The sequence below is a fragment of the Thunnus albacares genome, chromosome 24 (assembly GCF_914725855.1).
Source record: "Thunnus albacares chromosome 24, fThuAlb1.1, whole genome shotgun sequence".
NCBI lineage: Eukaryota > Metazoa > Chordata > Actinopteri > Scombriformes > Scombridae > Thunnus > Thunnus albacares.
Window position 1 is genome coordinate 3918503 of NC_058129.1, and position 17728 is coordinate 3936230.

Consider the following 17728-nt stretch of genomic DNA (forward strand, 5'->3'; position numbering starts at 1 on the left):
AGGTATGTACAACAGAAACACGTTACACTCTGGTTTAAAGTTGTGCAAGTGTGTTATATATACTAACAATTTATAAAATTCAACACACTAAATAAAAAAAAGAAGAGTGTGCCCACGTATATACACATTCACACGCGCACAACCACAGTAGTTCACAAAAGATTAAAGCAAATGTATTGGATTATACATTTCCAGGTCACCTATAAGGTTGACCCCAACTGTTCCTTCCTCACAAATCGCTTGTGAGTGTGTGTTTTTCCACGTCGCTCGGTCAGTGTTATCAGGTGCGTGTGTGTGTGGTTTTGCCTATAAGCTCCGTTCTGACACACAGTGACAGAGACACACACACACACACACACTCACACACACACTAGGCGATGCTGCAGCCTGCGGTTGCACCATCAGCTAAATGTTTTAAGTACAGTCATCTGAGGTAGACTGCGCAAAACTTCATGGTGTTATTCTCTCCACTTCTTCTTTTTTTTTTTTTTTTTTTTTTTTCCAATGCTGTTTTTTTCACAAATGTCGGACATTTGGAAAGACATAAATCAAATACCACGTGTGTTTTTGTAGCCATGAGGTAGAAATGCTTTAAAGAAGAACTCTAGCGTCCATTTAAAGAAAAAAAAAAAAAAACAACAAAAAAAGAACATTTAAACACCATGTAGAAAAAGATCAAGACACAAAAGAAGGACCACAAAACACGTAACAAACAAGCGTAGCGTTGACCGGTGTGTTTCAAGTCGTTTGTTCAGCGGCTGTGGAGAACGGGGGAGAGAATGCCTGTGCTGTTGTTGTGTGCTCTGAAGTGCATTAGTAGGTTTTTCTGTCTAAAGGGACTCTCTCTCCAGAGGATTTGCTGACAGAAGGAATTCTGGTACAGATTGTTTTGAGGGTGGTTTTCTGACGGACCACTCTGCTTTCCCCTTGTGCTGCCGCCACACTGCCTGGCTGTCTTTCCTTTCCGTCAATTTTGCTGACGCTCAGCAGAACTTCTACCCCCCCCCCCACCTCCCCCCTCCCTCCCCTCCCCTCCCTCCCGACATCAGGTGCTGCACTGATGCTGCCTTTAACAGTAGAAACAGATAGCAACACAGAGTGGGCCTGCACGTATACAGCTTCCAACTTCCACACTGATATTATTCAAAAAAAACAAATACAAAAGCAGGATGAGAAAGTGTAAATATAAAAGTGAACATCGGTTTGAATATATGGAATCCCCCCTCCAGGATAAATACCAGACATATCAAAACAAAGCAAGTGCTGCCAATGGTTTGAGACATTTCAACAAAACAACATTACACACAAAAATGCTTTAGTGCATGTACATTAAACTATCGTAAGTACTTCCATGCCACAACAGTAGAGCTAAAGGACAGCCTCTTACACAGTGACAAGGAAGAAGAGACAAAAATACATTCCAATGCAATACAATGGGCAAGAGAACCTTCAGGGATGAAGGACTTTAAGATTAGTGTCCAAATTCCTCACTCATGTTACAAAGCTTTTCAGTATGTATCCAAATGCACTTACATCATGTGCTTCTTGCCATCTTTCTGACTTGTAAATATAGTGAAGAAACAAAACTGACAATACAGTTACAGACAAAAAAATGACTGACAGGCTTAAAGTGGATTCTTTTTTTTGTGTGTGGCGGTCTTGTAATTTCATATTTATTCATTCATTTTGGATTTTTTTTTTTTGGATAAAGGATTTTTGATTAAAATCAATTCTCTGATTGTACAGTTTTGCTAAACTATGTAATATGGTTGCCGGTTGGGAAATATCATGGCCACTACAGTAATAATACTTACAGAGATGTCAGTCAATCGTAATTGCTATTATCAAATGACCTCTGAACTCACACACACTTGTAAAAATTACAGACGTGTGAGATCTGTGCTGGATGGATGACCTTGTCTAATTTAAATTACGGGAGTGGTGTGCCGTTCTACACTTAATCCAATCCGAAGTGTGTGAGTGACAAGGCAACTGCTAAATTCATATTTCCATATCCAGGTTGTGATACCTACCAGAATTCAACTTAAAAACAGTTGACTGTAACTAGTATAATGTAACTTTCTTTGTTTTGCTTGAACACAACAGAAAAGCGGCTGACTCACATGAATATTTTTCAAAATTGTTTTATCCAAGACAGCATTTCTGACTGAAACCAAGTGGAGTGAACTTGACTAAATTAGATTTAGTCAATTTAACTTTGACCCAAACATGTGTTGGGTATGTCTTTGATGTCGCTAGGACTTAAGGTATTAATTTGACAATTTGGGAAACACACTTATTTGCTTTCAGTCAGATGAGAGGGTTGATACCACTCTCATATACTGTATGTCCCTTCAGTTCAAAGGATAAAGGGAGCAGCTAGTTAGCTTATAGCTAATAGCTTGTAACCCCCAAGTAAAACCCACAAATTGTCCTCTTTACACTTCAGTTTTCTACAGGTTAAACAAGAGATATTAAAGATTATAAGCTTCAAACAAAGCCTTGCTAAGCTGCTTCCCCTTGTTTCCAGTCTTTATGCTAAGCTACACTAACTGGCTGGGGTTAGCGTAGCTTAGCTGCACTATCTTCATATTTAGCATGTAGATATGAGAGCTATCAATCTTCTCATCTCACTCTTGAAAAGAAAGTGAATAAGAATACTTCCCAAATTGTCAAACTATTCCTTTAATTTATTTGGATATGTTTTTAGCATCAAGTTCATCCACATCATACGTCATTACACCTTCCCTTGCTAAACATTATGATAAATGAGCTAATATTTTGCGCAGAAGTTAGCTGACAAACTGATGGAGGTCTCCATGCAGTTTAACCATATAGCTTAGATTGCGTAATATAAACAATGTTAATTATGGTTGTTTTAATAAATATACAACTCCCACCACCCCAACACCTGCCCATCTCTTAAAACCCCCCAAACGACAAAGCTGGGTAACACGGTTTGACATTTTTAAAGAGCGAAGGAAATAAGCTTCAGGATTGGTCAAGTAGAAACAGGTATCTAAAGCACCTGCTGTAGGGGAAAAAAAGATGAAGAGAAATAATGTTTTTCTTACTCTCACTAATGATTATGTTCCATCGTTCCAGAACATATCTAGTACATTCATTGTCACCTCTTTGCTATTTATCCTAGCCAGTTGAGGTACACCTAACACTGCTTCGCTAGACATAAACTGCCAAACAGCCTCGGGTTCTCCTCTCAGATCTTAGTGCTTTTCGTCAAGATATCTTGAGGTACTGTACAATTCACAAACGCTTTCCTGAGTTTTGTTTGTTACGTTTGTTTGTTTGTTTGTTTTGCAGACACAGGATCAGAAGAGATGAGAGAGTGAGTCAGGGCCCAGACTACTGCCGCCCTGATGGATTACTGCTCTTAACAAGACAATAAAGAATGACTGACCACCACCGATGGCAACTGTCAATCTTTGTTTTTCAGACTCACCGCTGAAGTTTTAAAGCTCTTAATAATCATCAGCTCATGCCATGAATGTAGATTGTGAGGCAAATAAAGAAGAAGAAAATCAGAAAGCACCACTTCAGGCACTTGGATAGCCAACTAAATCTCAAGAACAAGAATGTAACGATATATACACAGACACTGGGGCGTCTCTTCTGAAGCCAACTTGCTTGCAATGTGTAAACAACGCCTGGGTTTCTGGAGTGTCAAGCATTCAAATTAAAACTCTTGCTCATTAACTGCAAAACTGCCAGTTGTCTCATCAAACCAGGTCTCTCAGTGCATCTAAACCCTGCTTGTGAGAACTCAGTGGGCTTGTATTGGCCTTCTGTGTGCCTTTCCCTCCAGCACAATGCTTCTGCCCTGAGGGGAGGAATTGTGGATGCCTCTTTTTCTCAAGGGCGGAATCTATCTGTTCACTGGCTGCAGCCGAACATTTTGTTCCACTCAGTGTACGTGTCAATCTCCTTCTGCGATATACTGGCCTGGAATTTACAAAAGACACTCTCAAAGTCCTGGTAAGTGAGGGGCCTGATCTGTCCCCTGGGCATCATACCCGTCATGTCCATGCCCTGTGCAGAGACATGTAACAGACCTACAAGGGCCTCCTGACAGAGTCTGGCCAGGTCCAGTCCGGAGAAACCCTCGGTACGCTGGACCAGCAGCGCCAGCTCCTCCTCGCTCAAGCAGTATTTGTGCTGAGATTGGGCCAGGAGCTGGTTCACGATCTGGTGTCGGGCTGAACTGTCCGGCAGGGGCACCAGGACCCTCCGAGCAAAGTACCTGCGCAGCCCTTCGTCCATGTCCTGGGGTCTGCTTGTGGAGCAAACCACCAACACTTGGTTGCCTCCGTCCTCGCCCGAGCCCATTAGAAGCGAGTCCAACTGGGCGAGTAGCTCCCCCTTGAGCCGGTTGATGGGACTCTCTTCACTGAGGTGAGCTGACAGCAGCATGTCCACCTCACTGATGAAGAGTACTGATGGCTGGCGGCAGCGAGCCACCAGGAAAGATGCTCTGATAATTTTTTCTCCGTCTGCCAGCCACTTGGTGGCCAAAGTGGAGCCGCTGAGCTGGAGGAACGGTGCCCCCAGCTGGCTGGCCAGGCAACGACCAAGCAACGTCCTGCCACTGCCCCTGGGGCCAAACAGCAACACGCAGCGTGGGGCGGGTCCTAAACTGCTGAACATGTCCAGGCGCAGGATGGGCCACAGGACCTCCTCCTTCAGGGTCGCTTTGGCCAGTTCTAGGCCTGCAATGTCACTCCAATCCACTGGGGGGCCCTGCTGAACGATTTCAGAGGTAACCATGTCTAAGAGGTGAGGGTCACTGGTTTTTAGCTGCTCTTCAGCAGGCCGGGAGGAGGAAGAGGATGAAGAGGAGGTAGGCCCTGGCGCTGAGTGGGAGAGGTGGAGACGGTGATCATCAGCACCTTGCTCACTGAGGGAGGGGGAGGTGAAGCTGGCAAGTGAGTCTGCTGAGCGGGAACCCCCTAGGGTGGAGGAGACGTAGGCTGGTGGAGTCAGTGGCCCACCTGTTGCCTGGCTGCTGTACTTCCTCTGCTGCTGCTCTGACGGCATTGTGGACTGCTTCTGAGGATTAAAAGGTAAAGACGACTTTTCAGCACTCCTGTCAAATCCACCGCCGCTGACACTGTTGGAGCCTCCGTTTGCGCTGCTGCTGTCTGCTACCCTGTACATGGGGCTCTCAGCTGAGCTCCGAGCCTGGCTGTAGCCAAAGTTACCATAAGAGGGGTCTATGTCTCCTTGGCCTGTCATGTAGAAGGCTTTCCTCTTCAGTGAGTTGGAGGAGCTACTGTTGAGAGGTGTAGGGGCGATTGGGGTCAGGTTGTGGCTCTGGTATGGGTATCCAGGTAAAGTGGAAGAGGGGGGAAGGGGTGTAGGTGCAGCGATGCCTGAGGGCAGGTATGAAGAGGGAGGGGGTGCTCCCCCAGGGCTGTATCCTGGCCCGACTGAGCTCTGAGCTGGGTAGCCTGCTGGGGGGTAATTATAACTAGACAAGTTGGGGGAGCCTCCATTGTAAGCTGGGACTAAAGTGGGGTGGGAGGGCGGTGGAGGGGGTGGCTGCAGGAGCCCAGAGCTGTGCAGTGGGGAGGGAAGTGCAGGGGTGGGGGCAGACTGGGAGCTGTAACTACTGTGCAGGTAGGAGCCGCTGTATGCCGGGCCGTATTCCTGAGAGGGCATGGAGGAGGAGTGGAGGGCGGTGGCGGTGTGGCTCCCACAGCTGCTGCTGGAGTAGCTGGGCTCGCTCAAGGTGCTGGAGGCGAGTCCCGGGGAGCTGCACATGCCAGACACCACCTCTGAAGCCGCCGCCACCCCTCCCTTTCTGACTGATACCCCCTCGGGGATGCAGCTCATGGGATAGACGCCATCCTGCCAGGGCTCCGATTCACCTTTCCGTCCGTTCATTACTCCTGGGACCCCAGGGCCCTCAGAATAGGAGCCCGGCATCTCCAGAATGCCGGAATACTTTTCGGCATACTTCTTAAGCAGGTTGGAGGCGGTGAGGGCTGAGATGTCATCGTTGGCCCAGGCATACTGGTAGGTGGCGGAGCGCTGCAGGTGGCCAGGTACCGCCCTGTAGGCCTCAGCCTTGTGGGCTGGTGAGCGCGTGGTGGAGGAGATGTCGAAATGCTGTTCGGCCCACTGGCTGTGCTCGGGGGTCCACTGCATCTTTAAGCCTGGGAGAACAATAGAGAGACAGACAACCACACATGAACACATGGGCATGCTAAAATCATTTTAGCAATAATTAAAGTGACAACACCTTCAAATTGCCTGGTACAGAGGGTGGTCAATTAAAAAGGTGACATTCATCTGGAGGCTTGTTTTGTGCGGTGTTTTTATTTATTTTTCTTCCTCATACGTATCACGAGAGGGTTTTGTGTCCAACTGAACATATTTTAAAAATTTCAACACATCATACAGATACTAGAGTGTCTGTCGGCAGGTATAGTGCAGTACAGAGGGATGGCTGGTTACGGCAGCCTAATGCACCCCGGCCAGACCAATAAGACAGAGGCATGGAGGGTCACTCTATAATCCCCGACTCATCTGAGGTGGCTGGAGATGGGTTTGAAAATGCGCCTCGCCGAGTGCCACAAAGCAACACACACACATACACACACACCCCCCTCCGCTCATAGTGCTTTCATTGAACACACACACACACACACACACAAACCAGTGCTCAGACACACAGGCGTTAAAAAAAAAAAAAAAAAACTATCTATGCCTGCACTCAGGCGTGCTGACATGCACGCGCTCACACACACACAAGCTCACATCCACTGACCCAGACGGACAAACACAGGCACGCACACAGGAGCTGTAGCGAGCTATGAATTACAACACATTGTGTCTCAAGCTTAGTTCCTGTCTGCACAGCTCCACCTTGACCTCCTCTCTCGCTACCGTTCTCTTTACCCCTCTGTCTGCCTCTCTTCTTCATGCCTCCCTGCCGCCTTGTCTTCCCTCTTAGTCTCTCCTCTTTGCTTTTTTTGTCGTCCACCCCCCCCCCCCACTCCCCTCTTTCTAGATCCTTCTTTATTTCTCTTCACCTCCTTTTATTCTGACTCCATCTATTTTGATATATATCTCCTCTTTTCATTCCCTCTCTGCTCTTTCTTCGCGGCCACCCCTCCTCTTATTTACTCCCTCTGTGCTTTGCCTCGCCTCCTCCCCTCCCTCCTTCCTTGCTCCATCTCATCTCAGACACACTCACCTGGCTCTCCCCTTTATTGCCTCAGGAGGCTGGAGAGCCACTGTTTCCTTTAATCCCAGCCAATGCCATCTGCAAACACTGACAGTCACACAGCGACTCCATCGTTGTCTCACTATCAAAGCCGTGGCGCTATCAAAGGCTGGACGGGGCGTAATCACAGCAGCCGCACGGCAGATTGAACCCCGTTTGATTTGACTTAGTGCACACAAATAAAGGATAATATCGGTGTCATTTAGGCTGCTTCCTCCGACTTATTGACTGGCAGCGGTTGCATGTAGAGATCCACAGTTGGGGGTCTGGTGAGCAATGCCTGCTTCAGAATTGGTTTATGTGTGTGTTTTTGTGCTTGTGTGAGTAAAGCAGGCGTGCACAATAAAATCCATTCATGGAGGAGCAAATCTTCCCTTCCTCCCATCCATTTATGCTACTGCAAACACACTGATGTACACAAAAAAAAAAAAAAAAAGCATGCAGGCAGAAACACACACGCACACGATTCACACTCTCTTGCTCTCTTTTCCTGTGGCCCTGTGTTTGTTTGGTAACAACACAGAGAGGGAGGGGGGAATCCCCAGACTCCTATTTCCTCTCTGATTCTCCTCTCTAGCCATCTCTCGGCAGACGCCAGTGGCTAATTAGCAGAATGGCGATCTGCTAATTGTGTTAATTTACAACATTTTAGCCGAGGGGAGTCTAGCAGGGGCTGGCAAGCCTGTCACCCTCCCAGTGCACCGAGCAGGGAACGCCTCAGACAAAGAGCTGAGCCGAGGAAAGTTTTGTATTAGCTGGGAGGCTCCTTTAATACTGAGAATATATTAAGTGCAAGCAGCGCTATAAAGGGGCAGTATTTCAAGGGGAGAAATACAAGTCAGGACAACTGGACAAAATGAGGAAAAAAAATGAGCCGTAAGGCCATCTACAGATTTCACAACAGTCCTTCTACCTGCCAAAAGCAGCATTGTTTGAATGTACCATTATATTGTTGTGTGCCCTTTTTTTTGATATAAAAATCAATGTTAAAATGTTTCTCCTGCCAATAAAAATTAACTACATATTTACCAAACACTCAGGAAAATGTGTGCTTAACATGAGTACCTTCCATTAAAATACTCCATAGTCATTCTAGTCCTCAGTGATGACTACTCAATAACAATAGAAGACCTCAGAGCTCATGGAGAAAGAGGTTTGTGTTACCCTTTAGCTCATCACAAAAATTCAAATGATTATTTTGTAAGGATGTAGTTAGCCGTACTGTCAATAAGGCAATACTGCTTAATAAATGGCAGAATGATTTTGTATTCTTTTGTCTTTAATACCTTAGTATCATAACATAGTGTGAACAAGAATAATCAGAAATAAATAAATACATTATTGAACTGTTGTCTTGTGGAAGCATTGTAAATCAATCCATTTTAAGGGTTTTCACGCTTTAGTTGTTCTTGGAATTGTATTCTCAAGCTACATGTCTGATCTGTAGCCAGGAGCAAAATGTTGGTTCAGCATTACACATGAAATCTCTATTATTTCTACATTACATCTTCAGCGTTACTAGATAGTATCTCGCCGAGGAAAAAAAGAGGACACAAAGCGGAAGACACGTGGCGAAGACTCTAAGCCCGATTCAGCCATGTCTTCAGCCATCAGTATATGACTTCTCTTGCTAATCCACAGTCCACCCACCCTCCCCTCCTCCCATCCTATTCAGGAGCTACAATCACTGCAGGACGTCTTTTTCACAATGTCTGCTCTTGCGGCTCTGAAACCGCACGGACCCGCTATGGAACGGCCTCATTGATGCGGGGTCAATCCACAGTGTGTCTTTTGATTCTGTTGCAGAATATATCCACCTTCACAAGTCATTTAAAGGGGCATTCAGTAATCTTCCATTCCGTAATCTAATTATTGACCTCAACGTGCGATCAAGAAATTACAACGTGGTTGTCAAGTACTTGACCTCAGCTTGTAAATGACATAATTATAAGTCACATTTTTATAGTAAAGACCCTACTGATATATGGGCTAAGGTTGTGAATATTGAGTGAATTTCTCAGAACACAAAATAATGTCATAATTAGAAATCTTTGTGGTATGACCTGAGAATAGAATACCTCTTGACACCGTTCTTTCTTGTCTTTCATCACTGAACAGCACCTTGCAAAGTTCAAAGTTAGATGTAGGTCTATTATTCTGCCCTACAAAGCCAAAACACAGTAACTACATCTATACATCCATCCATTTTTCTTTACCGCTTATGCTATAGAGGGTCACAGGGGAACTGAAGCCAATCCCAGCTGACATTGGGTGAGCGGCACCCTGACTCTATATGTCAGCACCAAGGCTGACATATAGAGACAGACAACCATTCACACTCAATTTAGAGTCACCAATTAAGCTAACCTGCATGTTTTTGGTCAGCTGAAGGAAGCTGGAGCACCTGGAGAGAACCCATGCAGGCACTGGGAGAACTACATATCAGGTCAAAATTGAGTTAAGAGCAGAATCCGACTTTGTGATATCTGATTAACCATATAAAAAATAACGAAATGTTAAATTTGCTTTAACTACAAAACAGAGCTAAAAACCAAACTACAGTAACTTCACTTTAGCTGCACAGTTACCACCTGGCTTGGTGATGTCTGGACTGCCATTGCACATTAATACAGTCTCAGCCACAGAGAAACAGTCAACTAGACAAATGTATGTTTAGCTAAGGCAGTACAGTAGCTAAAACCTGTCATTGTGAAGGAAAACAAACAACTAAGGCTACACTAGTCCAAGTTAAAGCTAGCTAGTGAGGTATATCCATAGCTTGCTTTAGCTTAAGATACATTTGCAAATCTTTTATCTGTAATTAAAAATAAAAATTCTGATGAACCAACATTTTGGTAATATAAATGAGGCAGTAAAACTAATCATTATGGAGAAAAACAACAGCTAAACTAGTCCTGGTGAAAAGTAACTAGCCTAGCATAGCAAGATAGTTATTTAACTTGGCTACCTGTAAATCATTAATGTGTTCAAATGTATGAAACTGAAGATTAATTTCAACATAAATATTAATGATATACTATATCAACATAGAGATACATTTAATCACATTTAATTATGAACTATGAACTAATGTGTGAGTATCTCCAATTCTGCCTATAACACTTTGTTATAACATAGGGCTGTAACTAACGGTAACGTTACATGTATTCACATGAAACTGTTTTGTTCAGGACTTGCAGTTTGGTGCACTTTCCAAATGAACAATTCCAGTTGCATTTACAAAGGTTAAAATCTAAAAGTCTGGTTTTGAACCAGACATGTTGAAAGTTTCCCCTGAACGTGTATAGCAGAGGCGCTGCCGCTCTTCATCTCTGAACTCATCAACACTGAACCATGAGTTACTGTTTGTGACCGTAATACATTAACAGCAAAATATTGCTAAAGATGATGTATTTTGATCTCTGATTGGAGTTCAATCCATTGAATTAATGGTTCAGAATCACAACAAAGCTGTAGCATGAAGCTCATAGCTAGCTTGATAGAGTAGAGAATACATGGTTTAGTAGAGAGCAGTGGTGGAATAATAACCAAGTACATTTACTCAAGTACTGTACTTTACTACAATATAGAAGTACTTGTATTTTACTTGAATATTTGCACAGCATTTTCTGCTAATTTACACCTCTACTCCACTATATTTCAGAGTAAAATATTGTACTTTTTACTCCACTGCATTTAATTCACAGCTATAGTTGCTAGTTACTTTTCAGATCACAACTATAATTACAATTACAATAATTTATATATGATAAATATATAAATAAACACTCTAAATTGGGCCATTTAGCATAATGAGTACTTTTATTTTTGATACTTTAGTACATTTTGCTGACTAGGGGTTAACAATGTGTGTATTCGTCCCAAACCGTCACAGTACGGATGTTATGGTTCAAAGCATGCAGTTGTACAAAGAATACACTCTGTGACCCAAACAGTTACTGTCAAAGTAGTTTCATAATCCACTTACTCCAATGTGTGGAACAATAATTCACCACTTAGCTGTTCAATGGATGTATGCTAGCCGACTTAGCCAAGGTAGTCTGGTTACCCTGGTTACCCTGTAGCGTCACTGCTGTCAGAATATCAAACTAAAGACCCCTAACACTGACTGAGAGCAACACTATTATTAAAATATGCTCCGTTATCTCAGTAGTGAAACGATACCACGTCTCCCCGTCCCCCTCCTCTCACTGTGACGGTCACCTTTGAGTGAAACTGTTCAGAACAACGATAAAAAAGTAGAAATAAAACTCAACAGACATCAAACACACAAGGAAGAGAATAAATACAGCTCAAGTAAGGCAGTTGCAATTCTCAGTTACATGGACTTTTAACATGACTTTAAATTTTTCCATATATTATATATATTATTATATATGACATCATTAGATTATTAATACTGAAGCATGAGTGTTAGAGCAGTATGTTCCTGTTGTGGCTGCTGGAGGTGGAGCTAGTTTGTGTCCTGACTCCTTGCAAGAAACAGAAAGGTGGCTTTCTTTTTCCACTGCAGCACAACTAAACTGTTTCAGTAATAGTTTCCACTCGACTTCAGTAATAGTTTCCACCCCTATTGCTGAATGCAGGACTTTTACTTGTAATTGAACATTTTGTCATTGTGGTATTGCTACTGTTACTTAAACAAAAGATCTGAATACTTCTTCCACCACTGGTAGAGACTAGAAGTCATCAGATGTTTTACCAGTGACTTCACTATTATTTTTGATATATCTAAATATTTCTTTTTTACTCCCTAACATCAGTATCGGCATCAGCTCCAAAAATCCAGTATCGGTGCGGCTCTGGATGCTTCTTTGCACTGTCATGATGAATTGGCCTGTTTAGGCTTCATGTTAAGAGCCAGGCTCTGCTTCAACTTTCCAGCGCGGAGAAGCGTACAGAGAAATGGATGGGGAAAGAAATAAAAAAGAAAAAAGTGAGGGGCAGTGGAGAATGTGGGATTTCGAGAAGGATGAATAGAAAGAGAGACAGCAGGCTCTGGAGGAAGATGAGGTGGTTGGGGGGAGGGAGGGGAGGGGGGGCTTTCAGAAAGGAGGAAAGGGAGCATAAAAATAAGAGAATACAAGCCTTGTGAATTACACGCACTCTTCCCTCCACATAGTTTGACACTCCATCAAACTCCGATATGTCCTCCATTTAAAGAAACATGAATCTTTCTAATTCCATCATTAATAAAGATAACATATATAAAAGAGTGTGTCAGGCTCCATCAGGGCTTTCATCTCTTCTATAATGAGGTTAATGCAGAGACGCAGTGATTACCCCAGCAATGCAAATGAAGGCCAAATGATAACTTGCACTATTTAAATAAGGTAATAGCGATTACTCTACGTTATTCAAATGAGGACAGATGCTTTGAACTGAACGCTTTGAACTCGCTGCTCCTTTTCCAAAACATATGGAAGAGATGGAGGATTGACTTTGGTATCATTCAGGGTGTATCCTCTAATTCAATGTGATGTAAACCAAGGGCAATGAGCAAAGCAAAGTCACTTTATGTGGTGGTGCAGGATGGGAGGGGTCGACTATGGCGAGGAAAGGCAAACTGTTCTGAGGTAGCTCGGCTTACGGCGCTCCTTTTTCTCACTTTGAAAGACCTTGAAAGTCATTGAAAAGTCCTTGAGATCATTGTGAAAACGTAAAAACAAGGACTCAAAACCGACACACTGGACACTGAGCGATATCGGCACAAATATCCATTGTAGTGTTTTTCTCCGGATGTTAATAAAAGGAACTACTTTGTATGAATGCCAGCCATTCATTTCCAAAAACTTTCAAGGCCTTTTTCTTATTTAAAATATGAAAAGAATTCTGCTACTTGTGGAGCCCAATTTGCCTGAGCTTTAATGTTTGAAATGAGTGTGTTTTGGCTGCAATAGCCTTCGTCAAGGTTACAGGATAACATGCATACACCATGCAGTTAAAAGCCGTGTCCAAATTTTCCTCAAGAGTTGCTGAATTCTTTCCATTCATTCATTTCTTTTTTTTGTTAATTATTATTATTATTATCATAGCACCTCGATGGAGCTACAAGGTTGCGGCGTATTTCCCAACATCTCTCTCTTATATTTTTCTATGTCTACAATCTTTCAAGGGTTTTAAGGCCTGAGGGAAATTTGCAAAGCGTTGGGACGGACGCGGGCAACATGCGGTAAAGTGTGCGAGCGAGAGAAAGCGAGAGATTTGTGTCGTGTGTGTGTTTGTGTTGTGGAGAGAAAGAGAAAGAGAGAGAGAGAGAGAGAGAGAGGGAGAGGGAGAAAGATCGTGCACTCAGCTGTAACAACATCCAACAGAAATCTTCTCCACCTTCTGAAAGCGCCAAGTCTGCTGGTGCTTTTTTTTTTTTTTTTTTTTCCTCCCTCTTCTCCAGCCTACACATAGAGAAGCCTAATCATTCTCATTACACTCGGCATCCATCTGCATCAACAGAGCTGCCTATTACTGTGCGTGTGTGTATGTGCAGTAAACAGCTCTTTAGAGAGAGCTAATGAGCTCTTTTAAGTCTGTCCGCTGTGTGATTCTGCAAGCGGGGTGTCAGAGCAAACTGCCCATTTTGGTAACGTCATAATTAAGCCGCGTGTTTGTGTGTGTGTGTGTGTGTGTGTGTGTGTGGAAGAGATGCCGGCACACATGTCTGCACCGACATGCCTGCACACACACACACGCACAATCTGAGACGAGACGCGTGCGCCCTTCTTCGTCTTTCTAACATAAACATACACAGAAAGACCTTCAAAAACAAACTATCGTGTTCTTTTTTTAAAAAAAAAAATCTCTTTCTGTATCTCTGTTTTTGAGTGTATGCAAGACCGGAGGAGGAGAAAGAGACGCATTACAAGTGATAACTTCATCAAGAGAGACCTGTTTTCACACACCTCGGGGGAAATCTAACCAACCAGTTGTTCAAAATCCTTATCAAATACACCAGAGGGCATCTTTTAACCTCTAAATCACTGAACGTGTGTGTGTGTATGTGTGTATGAAAAAGACTAAATATGCAGTCTTATGTAGCTATTGTTTTACTTTTGCGTGTGTTTTCTCAAGCGCACAGGCCTTGCGTGTGTGTGTGTGTGTGTGTCTGACAACCTCCGGACCACCTTGTTAATGAGTCCCGCACACTGTGACTAAGCCACGGGCTACGCTGTATTGGCACACAACCTGCAGTAGCGAGTCAAATAATGTGATTAGGTCCTCCAAAAGGCAATTAATTATGAAATTAGTCATGAGCTGGTGTCACACACATACACACGCAGACACACACGCAGACACACACCGCAATCAAAACTCTCTCTGAGCTTTGGTGAATTCATTTGTAACGCGTCCTCTCCGGAGCAACAATCACAGGCCGCACAAGTGACAAAGAGCATCAATATTAAAACACATCAAATTGTTAACAACCTTTCTTCTTTTCAGTCAAAACTACATGGAATGAATTAAACAAATTAATGAGAAAACTGTGTTAAAAGATCAACTAAATTTCTCTTTCCATCCCCCTGTAGACCGCAGACTTTTTCTCTGAAAAGAAGCAAGAAGCCCCAAAAATCCAGGTCTTTGAAGCCTGCAAATTCAAGCTCAGCCACAGCTTACCATTACAACGACTAGTCTATCGGAAAGCAAACGACAATAACAACAACAACAAAAACAGATAAGGGAGTAAACAGAGCGAGTTCAAAGTCTAGACGGCGAGCAGTGACCGGGAGAGATGAGCTGTCACTAACTCAAAGACAGTGAAAGGGGGGGGTGGTGGGGGGGTAGAGAGATCGCTGTAAAGATGACAAGCTCGGAGCTGCAATATAAGGATATTTGACAAATGACAGCATCTTTTTTATAAAGAAAAAAAAATCAAATATTCATTGTAATCAGTGCTCTTTGACCTCCTGATACTACAAAGTTTTCGCAGCTTTTGACCATCAAACTTTGAAATCAACGTGTCTTCTCAAATATTAGCTGAGGAGCGGATTTACTGTAAAAACAGAAATTCCGCTTTGAGAAATGGGTTTCATTGTGGTATAGAGGGGGAAAAAAAACGCTAAAAGGCTTCGAAAATATTAGGGCGGGATCACAAGAGTATATTTAATGATGACACTAAATTTAGCTCGCAAGAAGAAAAATCAGACTTAACCGCTATAAATCTCTAACTAAAATTCCAGAGGCATATCATCGTCGCCCCTGCCTGGCAGTATCAGATCTTCCTTAGAGCTGTATAAATTGACACTGTCTAAATTTCCTTTTACTAGACAGACTATTGAATGGGTGGGTTAAATGGGTAGGGCGCAGTTAAACAAATGCTCCGGATCAAGGAAATTGTGCGTGGCTTCTTTTGTCATTCAGAGAGGAAATTGAGAGATATTCGGCGGGGGCTTGGAGCCGCTAACGCATGGCATTCATCTATAATGCACTCGGCCTGTCCGTCAGCTACTCCATTTCCTGTGACTAGCGCAGCGTGCCTAATCACCCGGCTCGACGCGGGGTTCCTTTCCTCAAAGACAGCCCTGCACACACACACTCAGACTAACACACATACACACATAACCATACAGGCAAGAATGAAGACAGACACGTGCAGGACACACACAAACGCGCGTAGGAACATCAGGCCCGCTGAGGCAAACAGATTATTCTTATCTAGTGAACAAAACATCTGTAAAGACTCTCACTACCACTGTGCTCTAACAGTGTCGCGACCCTAACAGCATCTCTACATCTCCTCTTTCATCACTTAGAAAAGAAAACCTTTCAGAAGCCGGGGAGAGAAAAAAAATTCATGTACAGATCATCAGATCATCAAAAAGAAACATGTGACTTCAGCTGAATGGCACATTGGTTTTGTGGCAGGTGAAGTGTGATTACTGACTTCATCATATAATAAAGACGTCGTCGCGGCCACTATTTTGTCCTTCGCCGTGTCATGATTGAAAATGGAGATAGAACCAAAATTCTCATGCAGAAATGTGCTTAATGTAAATGTATTCATGTATTATAGATATGGATGGATGAATATATATGGATTTTTCACAACCTTGCAACCCAAACGTTGTTAATTAATGGCTTATTACTGATCTATAAGGCATAAATTTACAATCTATTGACTTAAAACATCCATTAGTAGCAATATATAAACCTTCCATAAGGCAAACTTAATTATGGGTTATTTCTAATGACTTCATTAAGTCATGAAATCATTCACTGATTCATATGACTTATCTATAAACATTAATAGAAACAATTTATTGACTTAATAAATTCATTAATAGCAACTTAAAATCCTTATTTAGGGCATATTTGATTAAGGGTTTACATGTTTTTTCTAATTACTTTATCTATTATAAAGATTACTAAACAATTTTATTAACTTAATAAAACCTTAAACAACTTATAACCCCTTAATGAAGCATACTTAGCATGCTTTAACTAACTTAAAGCCACTAATAACAATTTATTAACTTAATTAAGCCTTTAGTAACAACTTATAAACTCTTAATAGTATGTGAGTAGACCTGGAGTTGCTAATACTTGCACTACCTGCAATGCAGTTTGTTCCCTCTTTAAGGTAAATGACCTAACATCCTCCTACACTGATGTCAGTTAAACCTCTACTGTCCCTGTCTGCATCTGTGTCAGGTGACAGCGGGAGCAGTCGCGGATCTACATCGGTTTGTCCCTACAAACAGCTGCTGCCGATGCGCTTCTACCTGAGGTGCAGTCAACAGCATCTTTCACACTGGCCCCCGAGGTTAACATGGGGCCACATACTATCGATACTCCTCTGACGCCCGGATCCATACCTGTGAACCACCACCACTTTGTTTACCTGTGTGTTCAGTAATTAAAATAGATTTCTGAGAGGAGGCCTAATCCTTTTAGAAATGACATTGATCCGGCTACCAATGCAAAAGCTGTGGTGTGATTTTGTTGGGGTTTTTTTTTTTTTTTTTTTTCCCTCCCCAACACTCTTTCCATACAAGCTGCTGAGGTGTTGAGGATGTACCCCCCTCCCCTTCCCCTCCTCCCCCTGCGCCCTCGTCTTTCCTCCTCGATGGAAACTTTGAAAAGTCCTCGACATGAAGGACGTCATTTAGGGCCGGGTGTGGAGGGGAGGCGGGGAGCGGTAGAGGGGTGTCAGGTGGAGATAATAGAGAGGAAGCCTCTAACCTCGTCTAAAGCTGTCTGTCTTCGTAAATAAAATGAGATAATTATTGAGTGAACAACATTATACGCCGACGACGCACTCTTTCTTCTACCCCCCTCCTGCCGGCGCAGTTGTAAATCTCAACAAACACGGTGCTTTTGGACATTAAGTGCTCACTAAGCACAGTGGATGCATCATATTTCAAGAGCAGGCATTGTGTGGGTGAGGAGCTGGGGAAAATGGAGTGTAATGGTTATCCATTATCTTATACGGCAATGGCGGCGATGATCATTTTCAAGTGACTCATTTCT

At 43.1% G+C, this 17728-nt stretch overlaps 1 protein-coding gene across 2 annotated transcripts in view; it reads right to left on the reverse strand.

The window, feature by feature from the left end:
• Positions 1-1042: 1042 nt before the first annotated feature.
• Positions 1043-17728, reverse strand: part of LOC122976443 (fidgetin-like) — a 49248-nt gene continuing 32562 nt past the window's right edge. For both annotated transcript variants that reach the window (XM_044344929.1, XM_044344930.1), the window contains exon 3: positions 1043-6173. In XM_044344929.1, the coding sequence (XP_044200864.1) occupies positions 3892-6173 (2282 nt within the window). In that variant the 3' untranslated portion in view covers positions 1043-3891. The remainder of the gene's footprint in view (positions 6174-17728) is intronic.